The sequence below is a fragment of the Lampris incognitus genome, chromosome 19, assembly GCF_029633865.1.
Source record: "Lampris incognitus isolate fLamInc1 chromosome 19, fLamInc1.hap2, whole genome shotgun sequence".
NCBI lineage: Eukaryota > Metazoa > Chordata > Actinopteri > Lampriformes > Lampridae > Lampris > Lampris incognitus.
In genome coordinates this window covers 11762520-11779696 of record NC_079229.1, presented here as the reverse complement: position 1 = coordinate 11779696, position 17177 = coordinate 11762520, and the positions used below count along the sequence as shown (strand labels likewise).

At 44.9% G+C, this 17177-nt stretch overlaps 1 protein-coding gene across 1 annotated transcript in view; it reads left to right on the top strand.

The window, feature by feature from the left end:
• The first annotated feature begins 581 nt into the window (after nucleotides 1–581).
• The window catches only part of vill (villin-like), a 31840-nt gene continuing 15244 nt past the window's right edge, over nucleotides 582–17177 (top strand). Inside the window, exons 1-7 of the mRNA XM_056299185.1 lie at nucleotides 582–645; nucleotides 3078–3158; nucleotides 3360–3434; nucleotides 13671–13870; nucleotides 14289–14397; nucleotides 16298–16408; nucleotides 16532–16737. Of these exons, the coding sequence (XP_056155160.1) occupies nucleotides 3087–3158; nucleotides 3360–3434; nucleotides 13671–13870; nucleotides 14289–14397; nucleotides 16298–16408; nucleotides 16532–16737 (773 nt within the window). The 5' untranslated portion in view covers nucleotides 582–645; nucleotides 3078–3086. The remainder of the gene's footprint in view (nucleotides 646–3077; nucleotides 3159–3359; nucleotides 3435–13670; nucleotides 13871–14288; nucleotides 14398–16297; nucleotides 16409–16531; nucleotides 16738–17177) is intronic.

Below are 17177 nucleotides of genomic sequence, written 5' to 3'. Positions count from 1 at the left end.
GTAGTTTGCGTGGTTAAGGTTAGGGTTAAGGGTTAGGGAAGAGATGTTAATGAATCAGAGTCAATGAGGGGGCCCCACAAGGATAGAGAAACATAGAGTGTCTGTGTGTGTGTGTGAGCAGGCTGATGGGTAATGCTGGGACAGGATATAAACCTGGGTCAGGGTAAGGGGAGGGGGTTTGGGTTGACCCTGGAAGGTTACCATGGTGTTTGGGGTCAGGGAGAAGTCGATGCCTAAATGTGCATGTGTAGACTGTGGGGGTTGTTAATGGTGGACGGGGGCTGGGAGTCAGTTCCTCTGTATAACATGGTGTAGTGCAGGGGAAGAGTATTTCTGATTGGTATCAACCTGCGTGCGTGTTGGAGTAACCAGCTTTATGCTTATATCAGTGCATTAAAGTGTTTCTTCGAGTCACTTTGGGAACGGCATGAGAGGGTTGCAGGCTTGTGGTTGTTAACAAAGGGGACAGAGGAGGGTGCAGGTGTGTTCAAACCTGGGTGGAGAGTTGAACACACCGCACCCTTTCTGACACACAAACACACACACACACAGCCCAGCCTTCACATAAGACGAGAGCAGTCGGTGCGTTGCTGCTCTTACTGCAGAGACACCATCACTCTGATCTGCATCCACAGGAGACACAAGGTAAGACCTGTGACCGCCTCTTCTCAGTTTCTGTGATATTCAATTACACAACTGTCAGTTTGTAAAAAGCCCCCCACCCACCTTTTACTTTTAATTTGAACGACATCTTGTGACTCTCATTGATATTTGCTTTGAGTCAAACTAGTTTTACCACGTGACGGTAAACCATGACAAGGTTTCAACTCAGTAATTCACATGACAAATTCACCAAAGTGAATGAGAAGTTTCATCCACTGTAAGTGAATGACAAGCTGGAGGTGGAGGTGGCCACATTAGGATGTATTTACAGTGTTAATAGTGTGCTGCGGAGACGTGGACGTGAAACCAGTCTGTCCTGCCTTAAAAGGCCAGCTGACAGGAGGACAGGCCGGTAGAAGATGCATCCTCACGTCATATCTTGTCGCAGATGAATTGCTCAAGCTTGTGATTCTGTTGCATTTTCTATTTATTCTAATCAAGGTCAGATAGCAGATCAATTTTTTTATGTCATAGAATTTGCCATAGCTCCACCTCAAAATGTGTTACACTGCAGCACCAAGGCATTAGCGTTAACCTCTGGGAGTTAGCATGGAGTTTCCCTGGGAGTTAGCGTTAACCCCTGGGAGTTAGCATGGAGTTCCCCTGGGAGTTAGCGTTAACACCTGGGAGTTAGCATTAACACCTGGGAGTTAACGTTAACACCTGGGAGTTAGCATGGAGTTAGCATGGGAGTTAGCGTTAACACCTGGGAGTTAGCATGGAGTTAGCCTGGGAGTTAGCGTTAACACCTGGGAGTTAGCATGGAGTTGGTCTGGGAGTTAGCAGTAACACCTGGGAATTAGCATGGAGTTTGCCTGGGAGTTAGCAGTAACACCTGGGAGTTAGCATTAATACCTGGGAGTTAGTATGGTCTTCAACCGGTGGTTGCTGGTCAAATCCATATTTGGCACAAGGGCATGTCAGAAGTACCTGGAACAAAGACACTCACTCTCCACCCCAGCCCACATTTCTCTATAGCTTTCCTGCCAGGTTGAACTGATTTGTATGGGGTCAGTACAGCACTACATACTGTTGTGTGATACGCTGAGGAACAACAGAGCTGTTAGTTTAGGAAAAAAAAGACATATCAATGTTTAACAGACATGCCCAAAGGGGTGTGGCACACATGTAAATAGATATTACTTATATACTTGAGTCAAAGCATGTGGGTTGAAGGTGGCATTTTGAGTCGCCGCAAAAAGTTAAAGCTGTCATGAATATTACTATTACAAGAAATGTTTCAAGTATTTGGTATAGCTTGGAGGGTGTGTATCTGTCTGTAGACCTGTCTCTATCTTGCCGTGTCTCTCTCACACTCTCACACACTGGAATGCAGAGCTAGCCCAAGCCCTAATATTACCTCTATTATCTTACCTGGCCTTTTGTATTTGCTGTGTGAGTCAGCCCTTTATCTGATTCTGTGGATACCAAGAGGTAGATGATATTAATGAGAGGAGTGTCTCACATCCTGGTGGAGGGAAGCTGACCTGATCTCAAACACCACCCACACCATCAATCTCCCACCATACCATGCACCTGACAACACTTTGTGTTTCTATTGGCCTATATCTGCCTACTGGAAAGACCAGCTATACCCATTGCTGTGCGGGAAAGTATGAGATTTATCAGTATTGAGTTTTGTATGAGGTGTCATTTCATCACTATCTGTTCCTTTAAATAAATATGCCGGCTGTCGGCAGCATACTATAGCAATTAACATGGATCTTGATTTACCACTCACGACTTGCTGCAACCAGCACAGCATCCCACCAAAAACTATCTTTCCCACAGTAATTTCACCGCTGAGCTTGTAATGTTCGCACAGTGAATGGCAACGCTGTCATTTGCTTATCGGTGTTGTAACCTGAGTCGAGAGGGAGCCAAATGCCAATTGATTGCAGAACTTGTATGTTGCCACAGTGGCAAACTGACACTCATTAGCGGGACTACAGGTGTCTCGCTGCAGGAGCCACACTCCTTTGAAACGACTCAGCTGTCTTTGAGGAGCCATCTGTCTCTATTGAAACAGGGACGCATGACTCACAAGGATAAAAAGATCTAGTTCTTAATATTCTGCAGCATACGATATTTTCCCTTATGCCATATGGAGGGGCTACTATTGCACTCGATGTGTTTGCAACTACGATATAGATGGCTTTGATTCTAGTTCCATCATGGATGACCCATGATTTAAAGTTGGAACACGGCAGGGAGCTCATTCCCTTAACATGAATGGAGAAAATCCCTGAATGCATGAAGGGCTGGTGTGACTTTTATTTATTGAGCATATCGGTTGCCTTTGCATAGGCTATAGTATATCTATCTATGCACAACATCAGGTAAACTCAAGAGTATAATGTATGAGAAAAAAAAGTGACAATTGACTGCCCTAACACATGCGTGCTATGTTTCAGTCCAGAGGAATGGCTGATGAAACTCCAGATGCGTTTACAAATGTCAGCCGCAAGCCGGGCCTGCAGATATGGACCATCAATGTGAGTGAACAGTAAAACAAATCCTGCTGAACATATACTACCACTGTGTGTGTTTGTGTGTCCATGTGTGTGTCAGTGCATGTCCGTGTGTACATTTTAATTGGTCACACTACACAGTCGGAGGTTTTATTTGTGGACAGTTCCTTGCTATTTAATTGGATTTCAGACACACTTGCTTGGTGTTTGTTTTTTTCCATTTAGAACATGACGATGGTTCCTGTTCCAGCCCAAAGCTTTGGCAACTTCTTTGAGGGTGATTGCTACATGGTTCTGTATGTGAGTACAGCCCCAGTTGATTTCCCATGAGGCTACCTCTGGCGTTACTGCTGATGCTCTGTATTAATGATGTCATTTGAGTTATGCGCACTTCTGTATGTGTTTGTGTATACATATTACTAGATAATCTGTAGTTTGTTAGACTCCTGTGTGGAACAAAAACTTGAACTTGTGTTTGTGTGTGTGTGTGTGTGTGTGTGTGTGTGTGTGTGTGTGTGTGTGTGTGTGTGTGTGTGTGTGTGTGTGTGTGCATGGGCTTGTATACATACATACATACGTACATACATACGTACGTACATACATACATACATACATACATACATACATACATACATACATACATACATACATACATACATACATACATACATACATACATACATACATACATACATACATACATACGTGTGTATATACACATATATATATATTCAGCATTCAGCAGCTGGATAGCTCAGTAGGTAATGTTGGCTTTCCATGCCAGAGATTGGGGGTTCAAACCCCAGGTGGGACAAGTCTCCAGTAAGGGTCCGTGGCTTAGATTCCTAATGCTATACAAGCCAGCTACCTCGGATATGAGTAAGAGTAACATCAGTAGAGTCATACTTGCCCGGATGTCCCCCGGGTTATCAAGGTCCGCATCAGGTGTTGGGGAACCACGGCAATGTGATGAGAAATGGGCTACTGGAACAAGACATTCATGGACAAGGCCAAGAACCTGGAAGTGATGGAATGCTACTATAACAGCACTGGGCCCTGACATGATTCATGCCTACTGGTTGAACAAGCTAACCGTATTCCATGAATGCCTGGTGACACAGATGAACCAGCTGCTAACATCAGGGTCTCACCCTGACTGGCTAACAGGGGAGAACGATAATGATCATGAAGGATTCCCACAACAGTACAACACCTTCAAATTACCAACCGACAGATAACCTGCCTCTCCACAGCATGGAAAATCCTGTCAGGCATCATAGCAGCGAAGCTGAATGGGCACATGAGTCAATACAGGAGTGAAACTTAAAAAGGAACTTGGAACAACACCAGAGGGTCAAAGCATCAGCTACTGGTTGATAGAGCAGTCACCCAAGACTCTTAACACCAGAAAGACCAACCTGAGCATAGCCTGGGTTGACTATATGAAAGCCTACAATTCAATGCCCCACATATAGTTACTGGAGTGCTTGGCACTATACAAAACAGGACACTAATAGCCATCGTCAAGAAATGCGGCAGTGGAAAACAGCACTAGAGGCCAACTCAAAGACCATCGCCCAGGTAACCATCAAATGTGGCATATACCGAGGTGATGCACTATCCCTGCTGCTGTTCTGCATAGGCCTGAACTCCCTCAGTCATCTCATCATAAAGAGTGGATATGGATACAGGTTCAGAAGTGGAGTTATCATCAGCCACCTCCTATACATGGATGACATCAAGCTGTATGCCAGGTATGAGCGAGACATTGACTCACTGATCCTCCTCACTAGAATCTACAGCAGTGACATCGGTATGTCATTCGGACTGGAAACGTGGGGTCGAATGGTGGCAAAAAGAGGAAAGGTGGTGAGCACTGAAGGGGTTGAATTACTAGATGGCAGGATAACAGACATACAGGACAGCTACAAGTACCTGAGTATTACAAAAGCAAAGGGAAACCATGGGAAGGCAGCAAGGAGGTCAGCTACAGCCAAATACCTCCAGAGAGTGAGGCAGGTCGTGAGGAGCCAGCTCAATGGAAAGAATAAGATCCAAGCCATCAACACATATGCCCAACCAGTCATCAGATACTCAGCTGGAATAATAAGCTGTCCAAAGGAGGAGATAAAGGCCACAGATATCAGGACACGGAAACTCCTCACAATGCATGGAGGGTTCCACCCGGAGTCCAGCCGCCTGAGACTGTACAATAAGCGAAAAAATGGGGGCCAAGGGTTAGTGAGTGTCAGGGTCACTATCCAGGATGAAACAAGGAACACCCATGAATACATCAGAAAGAGGGCCCCCCCAGGATGAACTGCTGAGTGAGTACCTCAGGCAACAGAAGACAGAGAGTGCAGAGGAAGAAGAAGAGGAAGTATCATGGAAGATCAAGCCCCTCCATTGGATGTACCATCGACAGAACAAAGACAAAGCTAATATCGAAAAGGCTGGACTGAAGGGCAGCAGAGAGGCTCTGATCATAGCAGCACATGAACAGGCACTCAGTTGAGGCAGGAGTCTACCACACCAGACAAGACCCAAGATGCAGTCTGTACAAAGATACCCCTGAGACCGTCCAGCGCTTAGTAGCAGGGTGTAAAATGCTAGCTGGGAAAGTGTACACTGAAAGGCATAACCAACTGGCTGCAATAGTGTGCAGGAATATCTATACTGAATACAGACTGGAAGTCCCTAAGTCTAAATGGGAAATGCCACCAAAGGTGGCTGAGAATGGTAGAGCTTAAGATACCTGTGGGACTTCAAGTTCCAAACTGACAAGAAGGCGCTGGCTAACCAACCAGATATTGTGGTGGTCGACAAGGAACAGAAGACAGCAGTAGTGATCGATGTAACAATCCCGAGCGACGGCAACATCAGGAAGAAAGAGCATGAGAAGCTAGAGAAATACCAAGGGCTGAGGGAAGAACTAGATCGGATGTGGAAGATGAAAACCACAGTAGTCCCAGTGGTAATAGGAGCACTAGGGGCTGTGACCCCCAAACTGGGAGAGTGGCTCCAGCAGATTCCAGGAACAACATCTGAGGTCTCTGTCCAGAAGAGTGCAGTCCTAGGAACAGCTAAGATACTGTGCAGAACCCTCAAACTCCCAGGCCTCTGGCAGAGGCCCGAGCTTAAGGAAGACACACACCACCCGAAAAACATATATATCAGAATCAGAAACACGTTGTCATTTCATTTCATGAACTTGCGCACATGAAACGCAACATTATTTCCCCGAACCCACAGTAGTGCAACACAAAGACAAAAACACATCCAAAAACTACAAGAACACATACATCCAAACTAACACACATATCCAAACCAAACAAAATAATAAAACAAAATCACTGTCCAGGAGAACGAACGCCAGCCAGAATGACTGTCGGAACTGCCGGTCTGCATGGACAAGCAGTTAGCTTATCCCTCAGCTGCTCCAATGCTAGCTCTCCCAGTCAGAGACCCTTGACACACCTCCCCGCACTCCACATGACAACACTAAAAACACAAGCTAGGCGAGGCCGCCACCAGACCACCCTTGGTATTATCAGAACTGTCAGTCTGCATGGGCAAGCAGTTAGCCTAGCCTGCCCCACTTCGTGTCAGACCGCCCTTGGTGTTTATTATGAATCCTACGGCACTTCTCGGCAAGACACGCTCTGTGTAGCATTCAAGCGCTAGGAATGGCCATATTGGCCAGTACTCGTTGCCTCCGTTGGTTGGGTTGGTTGAGGTTAGGGTTAGGGCGGGGTTAGGGTTAGCTAATCAGAGGCAGAGTAGGGGTGGGTCTTCCTAGAATCCTAGCGCCTGGATGCTACATGGGGCGTGTCTAGAAGTGCCGTGGGATTCATAATAATGCCTCGGGCATTACCTCTTTGGGCACAGCTCCACGCAGTGCCGTGGTCCCTGGCCCCACAGGACGCAGCAGACCAAGCTCCCCCAGCCGATCCAGCGCTAGCTCTCCCATCCATCAAACGAAGACAAACATAGACGCAGATGTGGACAAAGACACTGCATGGACGATACTAGCTGAGACCGTCGCAAACGTGAATTCACGCCACCATCTTCCCATACCGGAAGCGGTGAATACACATACATGAATATGTATATACACAAGTTAGTTCTGCGCAGGAAGTTTGACTGGAAAAGAGGCCAAGAGGCATTCCATCAGTGCTGATATAGAGTATAACAGCACTGGGACATTTAACTATACAGGTATCACTCCGCTTTACAGGTGTTCTAATAACCATTAATTACATTAACAATGATTATCTATCTTATATTGTAAATAAGACTTACATACCGGATCGGTCGAGGCCCGGGTTACCAACGACCGCCACCGGTACTGTTAACCAGCAGGGTGTCGGTGGAAACTATGCTACTGTTGGGCGAAGGAGAAGGAGAGGAGGAAAGCATGTCCAGAGGCAGCTAGAGAGGAGGAAGGGTAGGCATGTGGAGGTGAGAGTTGGAACTTTGAATATTGGCACTATGACTGGTAAAGGGAGAGAGCTGGCTGACATGATGGAAAGAAGAAAGGTAGGCATACTGTGTGTGCAAGAGACCAGGTGGAAGGGGAGTAAGGCCAGGAGTATCGGAGGTGGGTTCAAACTCTTCTACCATGGTGTGAATGGGAGGAGAAATGGGGTAGGGGTAATTCTGAAGGAAGAGTATGTCAAGAGCGTGCTGGAGGTGAAGAGAGTGTCAGACAGAGTGATGAGTATGAAGCTGGAAATTGAAGGTTTATTGCTGAATGTTATCAGCGCATATGCCCCGCAAGTTGGGTGTGAGATGGATGAAAAAGAAGAATTCTGGAATGAGTTGGACGACATGGTGGAGAGGGTACCCAAGGAGGAGAGAGTGGTGATTGGAGCGGACTTCAATGGACATGTTGGTGAAGGGAACAGAGGTGATGAGGAGGTGATGGGAAAGTATGGAGTCAAGAAGAGAAATGTGGAAGGACAGATGGTGGTCGATTTTGCGAAAAGGATGGAAATGGCTGTGGTGAATACATATTTCAAGAAGAGGGAGGAACACAGGGTGACGTACAAGAGTGGAGGAAAGTGCACACAGGTGGACTATATCTTATGTAGAAGGCACCATCTAAAAGGGATTGGAGACTGCAAGGTGGTGACAGGGGAGAGCGTAGCCAGGCAGCATCGGATGGTGGTCTGTAGGATGACTTTGGAGACCAAGAAGAGGAAGCGAGTGAAGACACAGCCGAAGATCAAATGGTGGAAGTTGAAGAAGGAAGACTGTTGTGTGGAGTTCAGGCAGGAGTTAAGACAGGCACTGGGTGGTAGTGAAGAGTTGCCAGATGGCTGGAAAACCACTGCAGAAATAGTGAGGGAGACAGCTAGGAAGGTACTTGGTGTGTCATCAGGACAGAGGAAGGAAGACAAGGAGACTTGGTGGTGGAATGAGGAAGTACAGCAAATTATACAGAGGAAAAGGTTGGCAAAGAAGAAGTGGGATAGTCAGAGAGATGAAGAAAGTAGACAGGAGTACAAGGAGATGCAGCGTAAAGCAAAGAGAGAGGTGGCAAAGGCAAAGGAAAAGGCGTATGGTGAGTTGTATGACAGGTTAGACACTAAGGAAGGAGAAAAGGACTTGTACCGATTGGCTAGACAGAGGGACCAAGCTGCAAAGGATGTGCAGCAAGTTAGGGCGATCAAGGATAGAGATGGAAATGTGCTGACAAGCGAGGAGAGTGTGCTAAGAAGGTGGAAGGAATACTTTGAGGGGCTGATGAATGAAGAAAATGAGAGAGAGACAAGGTTGGATGATGTAGGGATAGTGAATCAGGAAGTTCAGCGGATTAGCAAGGAGGAAGTGAGGGCAGCTATGAAGAGGATGAAGAATGGAAAGGCAGTTGGTCCTGATGACATACCTGTGGAGGCATGGAGATGTTTAGGAGAGATGGCAGTGGAGTTTCTAACTAGATTGTTTAACACAATCCTGGAAAGTGAGAGGATGCCTGAGGAGTGGAGAAGAAGCATACTGGTACCGATTTTCAAGAACAAGGGCGATGTGCAGAACTGTAACAACTACAGAGGTATAAAGTTGATCAGCCACAGCATGAAGATTTGGGAAAGAGTAATAGAAGCTAGGTTAAGAGGAGAGGTGACGATCAGCGAGCAGCAGTATGGTTTCATGCCACGAAAGAGCACCACAGATGCGATGTTTGCTTTGAGAATGTTGATTGAGAAGTATAGAGAAGGCCAGAAAGAGTTGCACTGTGTCTTTGTAGATTTAGAGAAAGCTTATGACAGAGTACCGAGAGAGGAGGTGTGGTATTGTATGAGGAAGTCAGCAGTTGCAGAGAAGTATGTAGGAGTGGTGCAGGATACGTATGAGGGAAGTGTGACAATGGTGAGGTGTGCGGTTGGAATGACGGATGGGTTCAAGGTGGAGGTGGGATTACATCAAGGATCGGCTCTTAGCCCTTTCTTGTTTGCAATGGTGATGGACAGGTTGACGGACAAGATCAGGCAGGAGTCTCCATGGACGATGATGTTCGCGGATGACATTGTGATCTGTAGTGAGAGTAGGGTGCAGGTTGAGGAGAGCCTGGAGAGGTGGAGGTATGCACTGGAGAGAAGAGGAATGAAAGTCAGTAGGAGCAAGACGGAATACCTATGCGTGAATGAGAGAGAGGACAGTGGAATGGTCAGGATGCAAGGAGTGGAGGTGACAAAGACATCTGAGTTTAAATACTTGGGGTCAACTGTCCAAAGTAACGGGGAGTGCAGTAGAGAGGTGAAAAAGAGAGTGCAGGCAGGTTGGAGTGGGTGGAGAAGAGTGTCAGGAGTGATTTGCGACAGAAGGGTACCAGCAAGAGTTAAAGGGAAAGTTTACAAGATGGTTGTGAGACCAGCTATGTTATATGGTTTGGAGACATTGGCACTGACGAAAAGACAGGAGGCGGAGCTGGAGGTGGCAGAGTTGAAGATGCTAAGATTTTCACTGGGAGTAACGAAGAAGGACAGGATTAGGAACGATTATATTAGAGGGACCGCTCAGGTTGGACGGTTTGGAGACAAAGCAAGAGAGGCAAGATTGAGATGGCTTGGACATGTGTGGAGGAGAGATGCTGAGTATATTGGGAGAAGGATGCTGAATATGGAGCTGCCAGGGAAGAGGAGAAGAGGAAGGCCAAAGAGGAGGTTTATGGATGTGGTGAGGGAAGACATGCAGGTGGCTGGTGTGACAGAGGAAGACGCAGAAGACAGGAAGAAATGGAAACGGATGATCCGCTGTGGCGACCCCTAACGGGAGCAGCCGAAAGTAGTAGTAGATCTATCTTATATTGTAACAACCTTTGCACCACAAAGATGAATATATTTCCAAAAATAACATTTGAGTTGAATTATGAATGGTCGTCAAGAGAGGACAAAGGGGAGGAAAGAAGCCCGGATACTTCAGTGCAAACCACCAGGTGTGCTCATATGACATCAGACGACCTAGACAAATTAGAGAAGAGCAAAAATAAAGCTAAAAATGTAAGGCTTTGAACTTCTTTCAAACTTGGCTAGTCTCGGAAGTATAAACATCAACCATTGGTCCATTAAGGAGACCGAGCTGAATACAGTCTTGGGGTAGTTTTATGGATCCATCCGGACAACTAAAGGGGAGCTCTAGGGCATCAGCAGCTACCTTGGGCTTTAGGCTGGTCTAAATTGTTACATCAACGAGACTCCAGCTGTTCATGGATTAATGCAACACCCAGAATTCATATCAACTAATAATGTTTTCAAAGGTGTTGTAAAGGATATTAGAAGGGCCAGGAAAGACAAAACAACACACCACTCCCTGATTTCACCTGAAGACCAGTGCATTCTAAAATATTTTGCAACACTAAGTCCAGACAATTCAAAAGGTATACTGAACAAGGTCTGGTACGATATGCGGTTTCACTTTGGACGCAGGGGGAAAGAGGGGACTCTGGATCTCAAATCTGACTCATTCATCCTAAAACGTGACAAGAGTGGAGCAAAATATTTCACCATGACATTCAATGAAGAAACAAAAAAAATCATAAAGACCCACTGGAGAGACACAGAGAAAATTTAAGGGGCACTATGTTTGAGGAGCATCTCTTGAAAAATTCCTGAGCAAAATTCCGTCTGGTGCAAAAGCCCTCCATCTGCAGCCCAGGAGGGTAACAGCTGTGACAGACACCTTCTGGTATACCGTCGTTCCCGTGGTTGCAAACCAGCTGTCATAGATGTTATCCAGGATATGCAGCGAGGCAGGGACACACATGTATTACACCAACCACAGCCCAACAGCCACTGCTATAGAGATGTGGAAACTCGAGGCGGGGGGGGGGGGGGGTTCATGGCAGTGAATGGGCATTAGGTGAGATGCTTTATATAAACATACAGAGACTAAGGACATAAAAAAACATAAACATACACTACCGTTCAAAAGTTTGGGATCACCCAAACAATTTTGTGTTTTCCATGAAAAGTCACACTTATTCACCACCATATGTTGTGAAATGAATAGAAAATAGAGTCAAGACATTGACAAGGTTAGAAATAATGATTTGTATTTGAAATAAGATTTTTTTTACATCAAACTTTGCTTTCGTCAAAGAATCCTCCATTTGCAGCGATTACAGCATTGCAGACCTTTGGCATTCTAGCTGTTAATTTGTTGAGGTAATCTGGAGAAATTGCACCCCACGCTTCCAGAAGCAGCTCCCACAAGTTGGATTGGTTGGATGGGCACTTCTTTGAGCAGATTGAGTTTCTGGAGCATCACATTTGTGGGGTCAATTAAACGCTCAAAATGGCCAGAAAAAGAGAACTTTCATCTGAAACTCGACAGTCTATTCTTGTTCTTAGAAATGAAGGCTATTCCATGCGAGAAATTGCTAAGAAATTGAAGATTTCCTACACCGGTGTGTACTACTCCCTTCAGAGGACAGCACAAACAGGCTCTAACCAGAGTAGAAAAAGAAGTGGGAGGCCGCGTTGCACAACTGAGCAAGAAGATAAGTACATTAGAGTCTCTAGTTTGAGAAACAGACGCCTCACAGGTCCCCAACTGGCATCTTCATTAAATAGTACCTGTTAGAGCCTGTTTGTGCTGTCCTCTGAAGGGAGTAGTACACACCGGTGTAGGAAATCTTCAATTTCTTAGCAATTTCTCACATGGAATAGCCTTCATTTCTAAGAGCAAGAATAGACTGTCGAGTTTCAGATGAAAGTTCTCTTTTTCTGGCCATTTTGAGCGTTTAATTGACCCCACAAATGTGATGCTCCAGAAACTCAATCTGCTCAAAGAAGTGCCCATCCAACCAATCCAACTTGTGGGAGCTGCTTCTGGAAGCCTGGGATGCAATTTCTCCAGATTACCTCAACAAATTAACAGCTAGAATGCCAAAGGTCTGCAATGCTGTAATTGCTGCAAATGGAGGATTCTTTGACGAAAGCAAAGTTTGATGTAAAAAAAATCTTATTTCAAATACAAATCATTATTTCTAACCTTGTCAATGTCTTGACTCTGTTTTCTATTCATTTCACAACATATGGTGGTGAATAAGTGTGACTTTTCATGGAAAACACGAAATTGTTTGGGTGATCCCAAACTTTTGAACGGTAGTGTACATAAAAAATGTAAACAAAAAACTTGTCTGAAAGCTCACTGAAAAGTTACTGGAGGCCATTCATGGACAGCAGGAAACGATGGAGCAACGTATTGTCTGATCAAGCTGTTAACTCATTGGAATTCACTGGTTGCACAACAAATGGAAACATACAGATAAATGTACATGATACAAAGTAGCTGGACCTACACAAAGTGGCAGATACCTTTCAAGGTAAAATCATCCAGCAAAATCTAATCATGAAATCAACAAGGACAAAGTAATATATCTGATATTAGAGGATTCAAAGTAATTGAAACTAATGTCTCCTATCAAAGCTGTAGAGTAAGCTGCAGTGTGCCTAGGTAAAGTGATAAAGTTGGATGTAAGATGTAGACATTTGTTTCATTTTTGGGGTACATTATATTGTGCGTGCATGTGTGTGTGTGTGTGTGTGTGTGTGTGTGTGTGTGTGTGTGTGTGTGTGTGTGTGTGTGTGTGTGTGTGTATCTATCCTCATGGGAACCAAACGTCTCCATACAGATAGTAAAATCAGGCACAAGGCTTAAGGGTTAATTAAGGGTTAACAGGCACAAGGGTTAATTCTGGGCCAGGGGTTAGGTTCACATTGGGGTTATGGTTAGGCTTGGGTCTAGTGTTGAAGTTAGGCATTTGAATCTGGCTCAGGATTAGGCTACGTTTATTTTTGGATTGTATTTGTGCTTCTTTGGTTCAGTTTACAGTTAAGGTTAAGCTAAAGTTTTGATGGCTACAGTTACGCCTAGGTTTATGGAAAGGGGTTAGGGTTTATTTTAGGGTTTGGGGTTAGGGAAATAGGATTATGACTTGAACATACATTTTCAGGCCCCATGAAGATAGATAAACTAACTTGTGGGTTTGTCCATGCATGTTGTGCTTAATTGGGTTTGTTTCACCTTCAGATAAGTCAGAACAAGAGCTCAGGTCAGTCGGGAGACATCCACTACTGGATCGGGAACTCGTCCTCTCTGGACGAACAGGGGGCGGCGGCCATCTTTGTCACCCAGCTGGACGAGTATTTGGGCGGCAGCCCCATCCAGCACAGGGAGGTACAGGAAAACGAGTCTCCCCGCTTCAGAAGCTACTTCAAAAATGGCTTAATGTAAGTCCGAGAGAATCATTGATCAACTAACATATGGATGTCATGTGGGGGAGGAGGAATAAAAAGGAAAATAAAATTACAGAAACACAAACATACCTTAGCAGTAATCCCCCTGAGACCAGGATTACTTAACTAATCCCTCTGTATGAAATCAATTACGACATAAATTAGACTTGTTCTGTTGAGGCTTAGCAATAAGCCTACTTGTTTGCTGTCTAACTTAATTTGACTCTATTGTTGAGTCATGATATACGTGACATATTGACGTAATGAATGAAATGTCGAAATTTGAAGATAAACGTTCTCACTTCCTATATCATGCTGATAGTGCGCTACATTTGGCTTGCTGGACAAGTTACATTTGGTCACTGATAACAAGCTTTTATTGCATCTTACAAATACCTGGCCTCTCCCACAGCTACAAAAAGGGTGGAGTGGCCTCAGGTTTTCACCACGTTGAGACAAACGTCTACAACATTCTGCGGCTGCTGCATGTCAAAGGGCGGAAGCACATCACTGCAACAGAGGTATGTCCAAGAGTGTGCAATAGGTACTTCCTTTACTCTCTCCTTGTTTGCTAACTCCAGGGCGCAGCACTGGCTGTCCACTCCCTCCTGCTGGCCCTGTAACAGGCCCCACCAAACTAAGCTACAATGCCAAGTGCAGTTGGCAAAGCACACTAAGCAGATTGTCTTGGCTTGCTTGTTTATAAAGCTGTTACGGTAGGTGTTAATTGACTCAGGCGTTAACATTTCTTTTAACATTTTCTCATTTAACAGAAGATTTCATCTTAGAAAGATTGACAAGAGACGGTAGTTAGCAGATATGTTTGTGAGTCACCCATCCGGCATCTTAGAGCACCAAATAGTATCATATCACAGCCAGGTGTGCTCATTATGTCGAGTGCATTTAGTGTAAGGACAAAATAGATAGATCACCGATAGTGACACAAAGTAGTAATAGGCGATTCAAATGACAGATTAGCTGGACAGTGCTACAAATCAAGATCAGAGCCATATCACAGCCAAGACTGCATGTCATATCAAGACTGCCTGTCATATCCAGTGCAACAGGGAGATCACTGATAGTGGTGTGAGTAACTGTAGTAAGGGATCAAATTACAAATGAGCTGACAATGCCATAAACATTCATGCTTAGAAAATGTATCACAGTTATGCTTAGAAACCATTGAGATTAGATTGAGGAAGGCTTGACAAAGGACCTGGAAAAATAAACTTTTCAGGCCTTTCTTAAATGACATAATCAGGTCTGTAGTGCTGATGGTAGACAGGAGTTCATTCCACCATTTTGAGGCCAGGTGAGAGAAAAGACTGGACTGCGAGTAGTAGACTTTCAGAAGTAGAGTGAGGAGGGTGAACAGGAATGTAACCATTAATATAGGTTTTCATGTAAGTATGAGAAGTTTCTTTAAATTCCCGGAAAGCCCAGCACACAGGTTTTGAACTTTATGTGGGCAACGACAGATAGCCAGTGTAAGGATACAATGAAAGACAAGACATCCGCACATCTTGGCACACTGAAAACCAAGCGTGGATCATGATTTGGATTCTTTGTAGAGGATGGATTACACTGGCTGGGAGACCAGACAGAAGCGTGTTGCTGTAGTCTAACCATGTAATGACCAGAGGCTGGACCAGGAGCTGCATAGCATGCTCTGATAGGTACGGTCAGATCTTTTGGATGTTGTATAGAAAAAGCAGTAGCAGCAGGAACAGTACAACTGCAACGTGGTCAGAAAATGAGAGCTAGTTATCGATCATTGCCCTGTGGTTCCTCGTAGATTCAGAGGGCATGACTGTCAATGTACAGAGTCTGGTTGATATGTTCCTGAGGAAAGAGGATATGGAAAGGATGACCAGCAACAATTTTGGACAAGTTGAGCTGGAGGCTCCGCTACTCCATCCAAGTAGATATGTCAATGAGGCAAGCAGCATCCCATGCACCTCAGTGTCTTCTGGTGGGAAGGAAAGGTAGACTTGGGTGTCGTCAAGTAAAGCAATCGTAAATGAAACTGTGATGAGATGATTTGGCCAATCTTGGTAATATACTACTCATGTTAGAAGCAGTGGGCCTAGCACTGAGCCTTGAGGCACACCAGTCGTGATCTGTTACAAGGCAGACACCTGACCCCACCATGATACTTGGTATGACCTCCCTGTCAGGTACAGCTGGATTGACTTTAGTGCAGACTGTGCCCAGGTCTGTTAGTGTTGACAGTAGAATCTGATGATTCACTGTGACAAATGTGGTAGATAGGTCAAGGAGAACGACTAATAATCACTTAACGGTATCTTAAACTAAATGGGTTGGTAAGATTTCATGAGTCACCACCATATCAAAATTTTAACGTGTGCGTGTGTGTGTGTGTGTGTGTGTGTGTGTGTGTGTGTGTGTGTGTGTGTGTAGGTTGAGGTATCTTGGAATAGTTTTAACAACGGTGATATCTTCCTGCTGGACATGGGAAAGGCCATAGTACAATGGAATGGCCCCCAGAGCAACAGGAGGGAGAAGCTCAAGGTACACCTGCACTCAGTGATTGGGTTAAACAGCCAAGCAGATTTTTGTCACTTGGGTATTGGACAAATTCACATATCTCATCTACTTTGTTCCTCTCCTTTTCCATATCTTCCCACCCTGCAGGCTGTCCTGTTGGCCCAGGATATCCGGGATAGGGAGAGAGGTGGCCGTGCTCAAATTGGGGTTGTTGAAGGAGGAGATGAGGAAGACTCACCAGAGCTAATGAAGATCATGAGGGCGGTATTAGGCCAGAGAACAGGGCAGCTAAAAGATGCCATTCCTGATGATAAACCTGACATGGCACAGAGCAGCACTGTTAGGCTCTACCAGTAAGAACTTACTGCCGCTTCATGACATCACTGACACAAGATGGTCAAAGAGAACCACATATACACTATGGGTGTGTGTGTGTGTGTGTGTGTGTGTGTGTGTGTTAGGGGTTTCACAGAGTCGACTATCAAAACCACTACTCGACACAGTGCATACACTAGTTGTAGACTAATTGTTTTAGCACTGTGCAGCAATAAAGAAGTGGCAATGCATCTACAGCAGATATGCAGTTGGGGGCGCTGTGGTTACAACATAGATTTATTTGGTTGAAAAATCATTTTCTACATTATGCCATGTTAAATAAACAGGATTTAATGTATTTAGAGAAGGAAAGACTCACGCTATCCCCATGTTTTGGTTTAATGAGTGACCACGTTAACTGGTGACTTTAGTGACGGCAGCTGTTGAAAATACAAACAGAACACGTAATGTCCTGCTA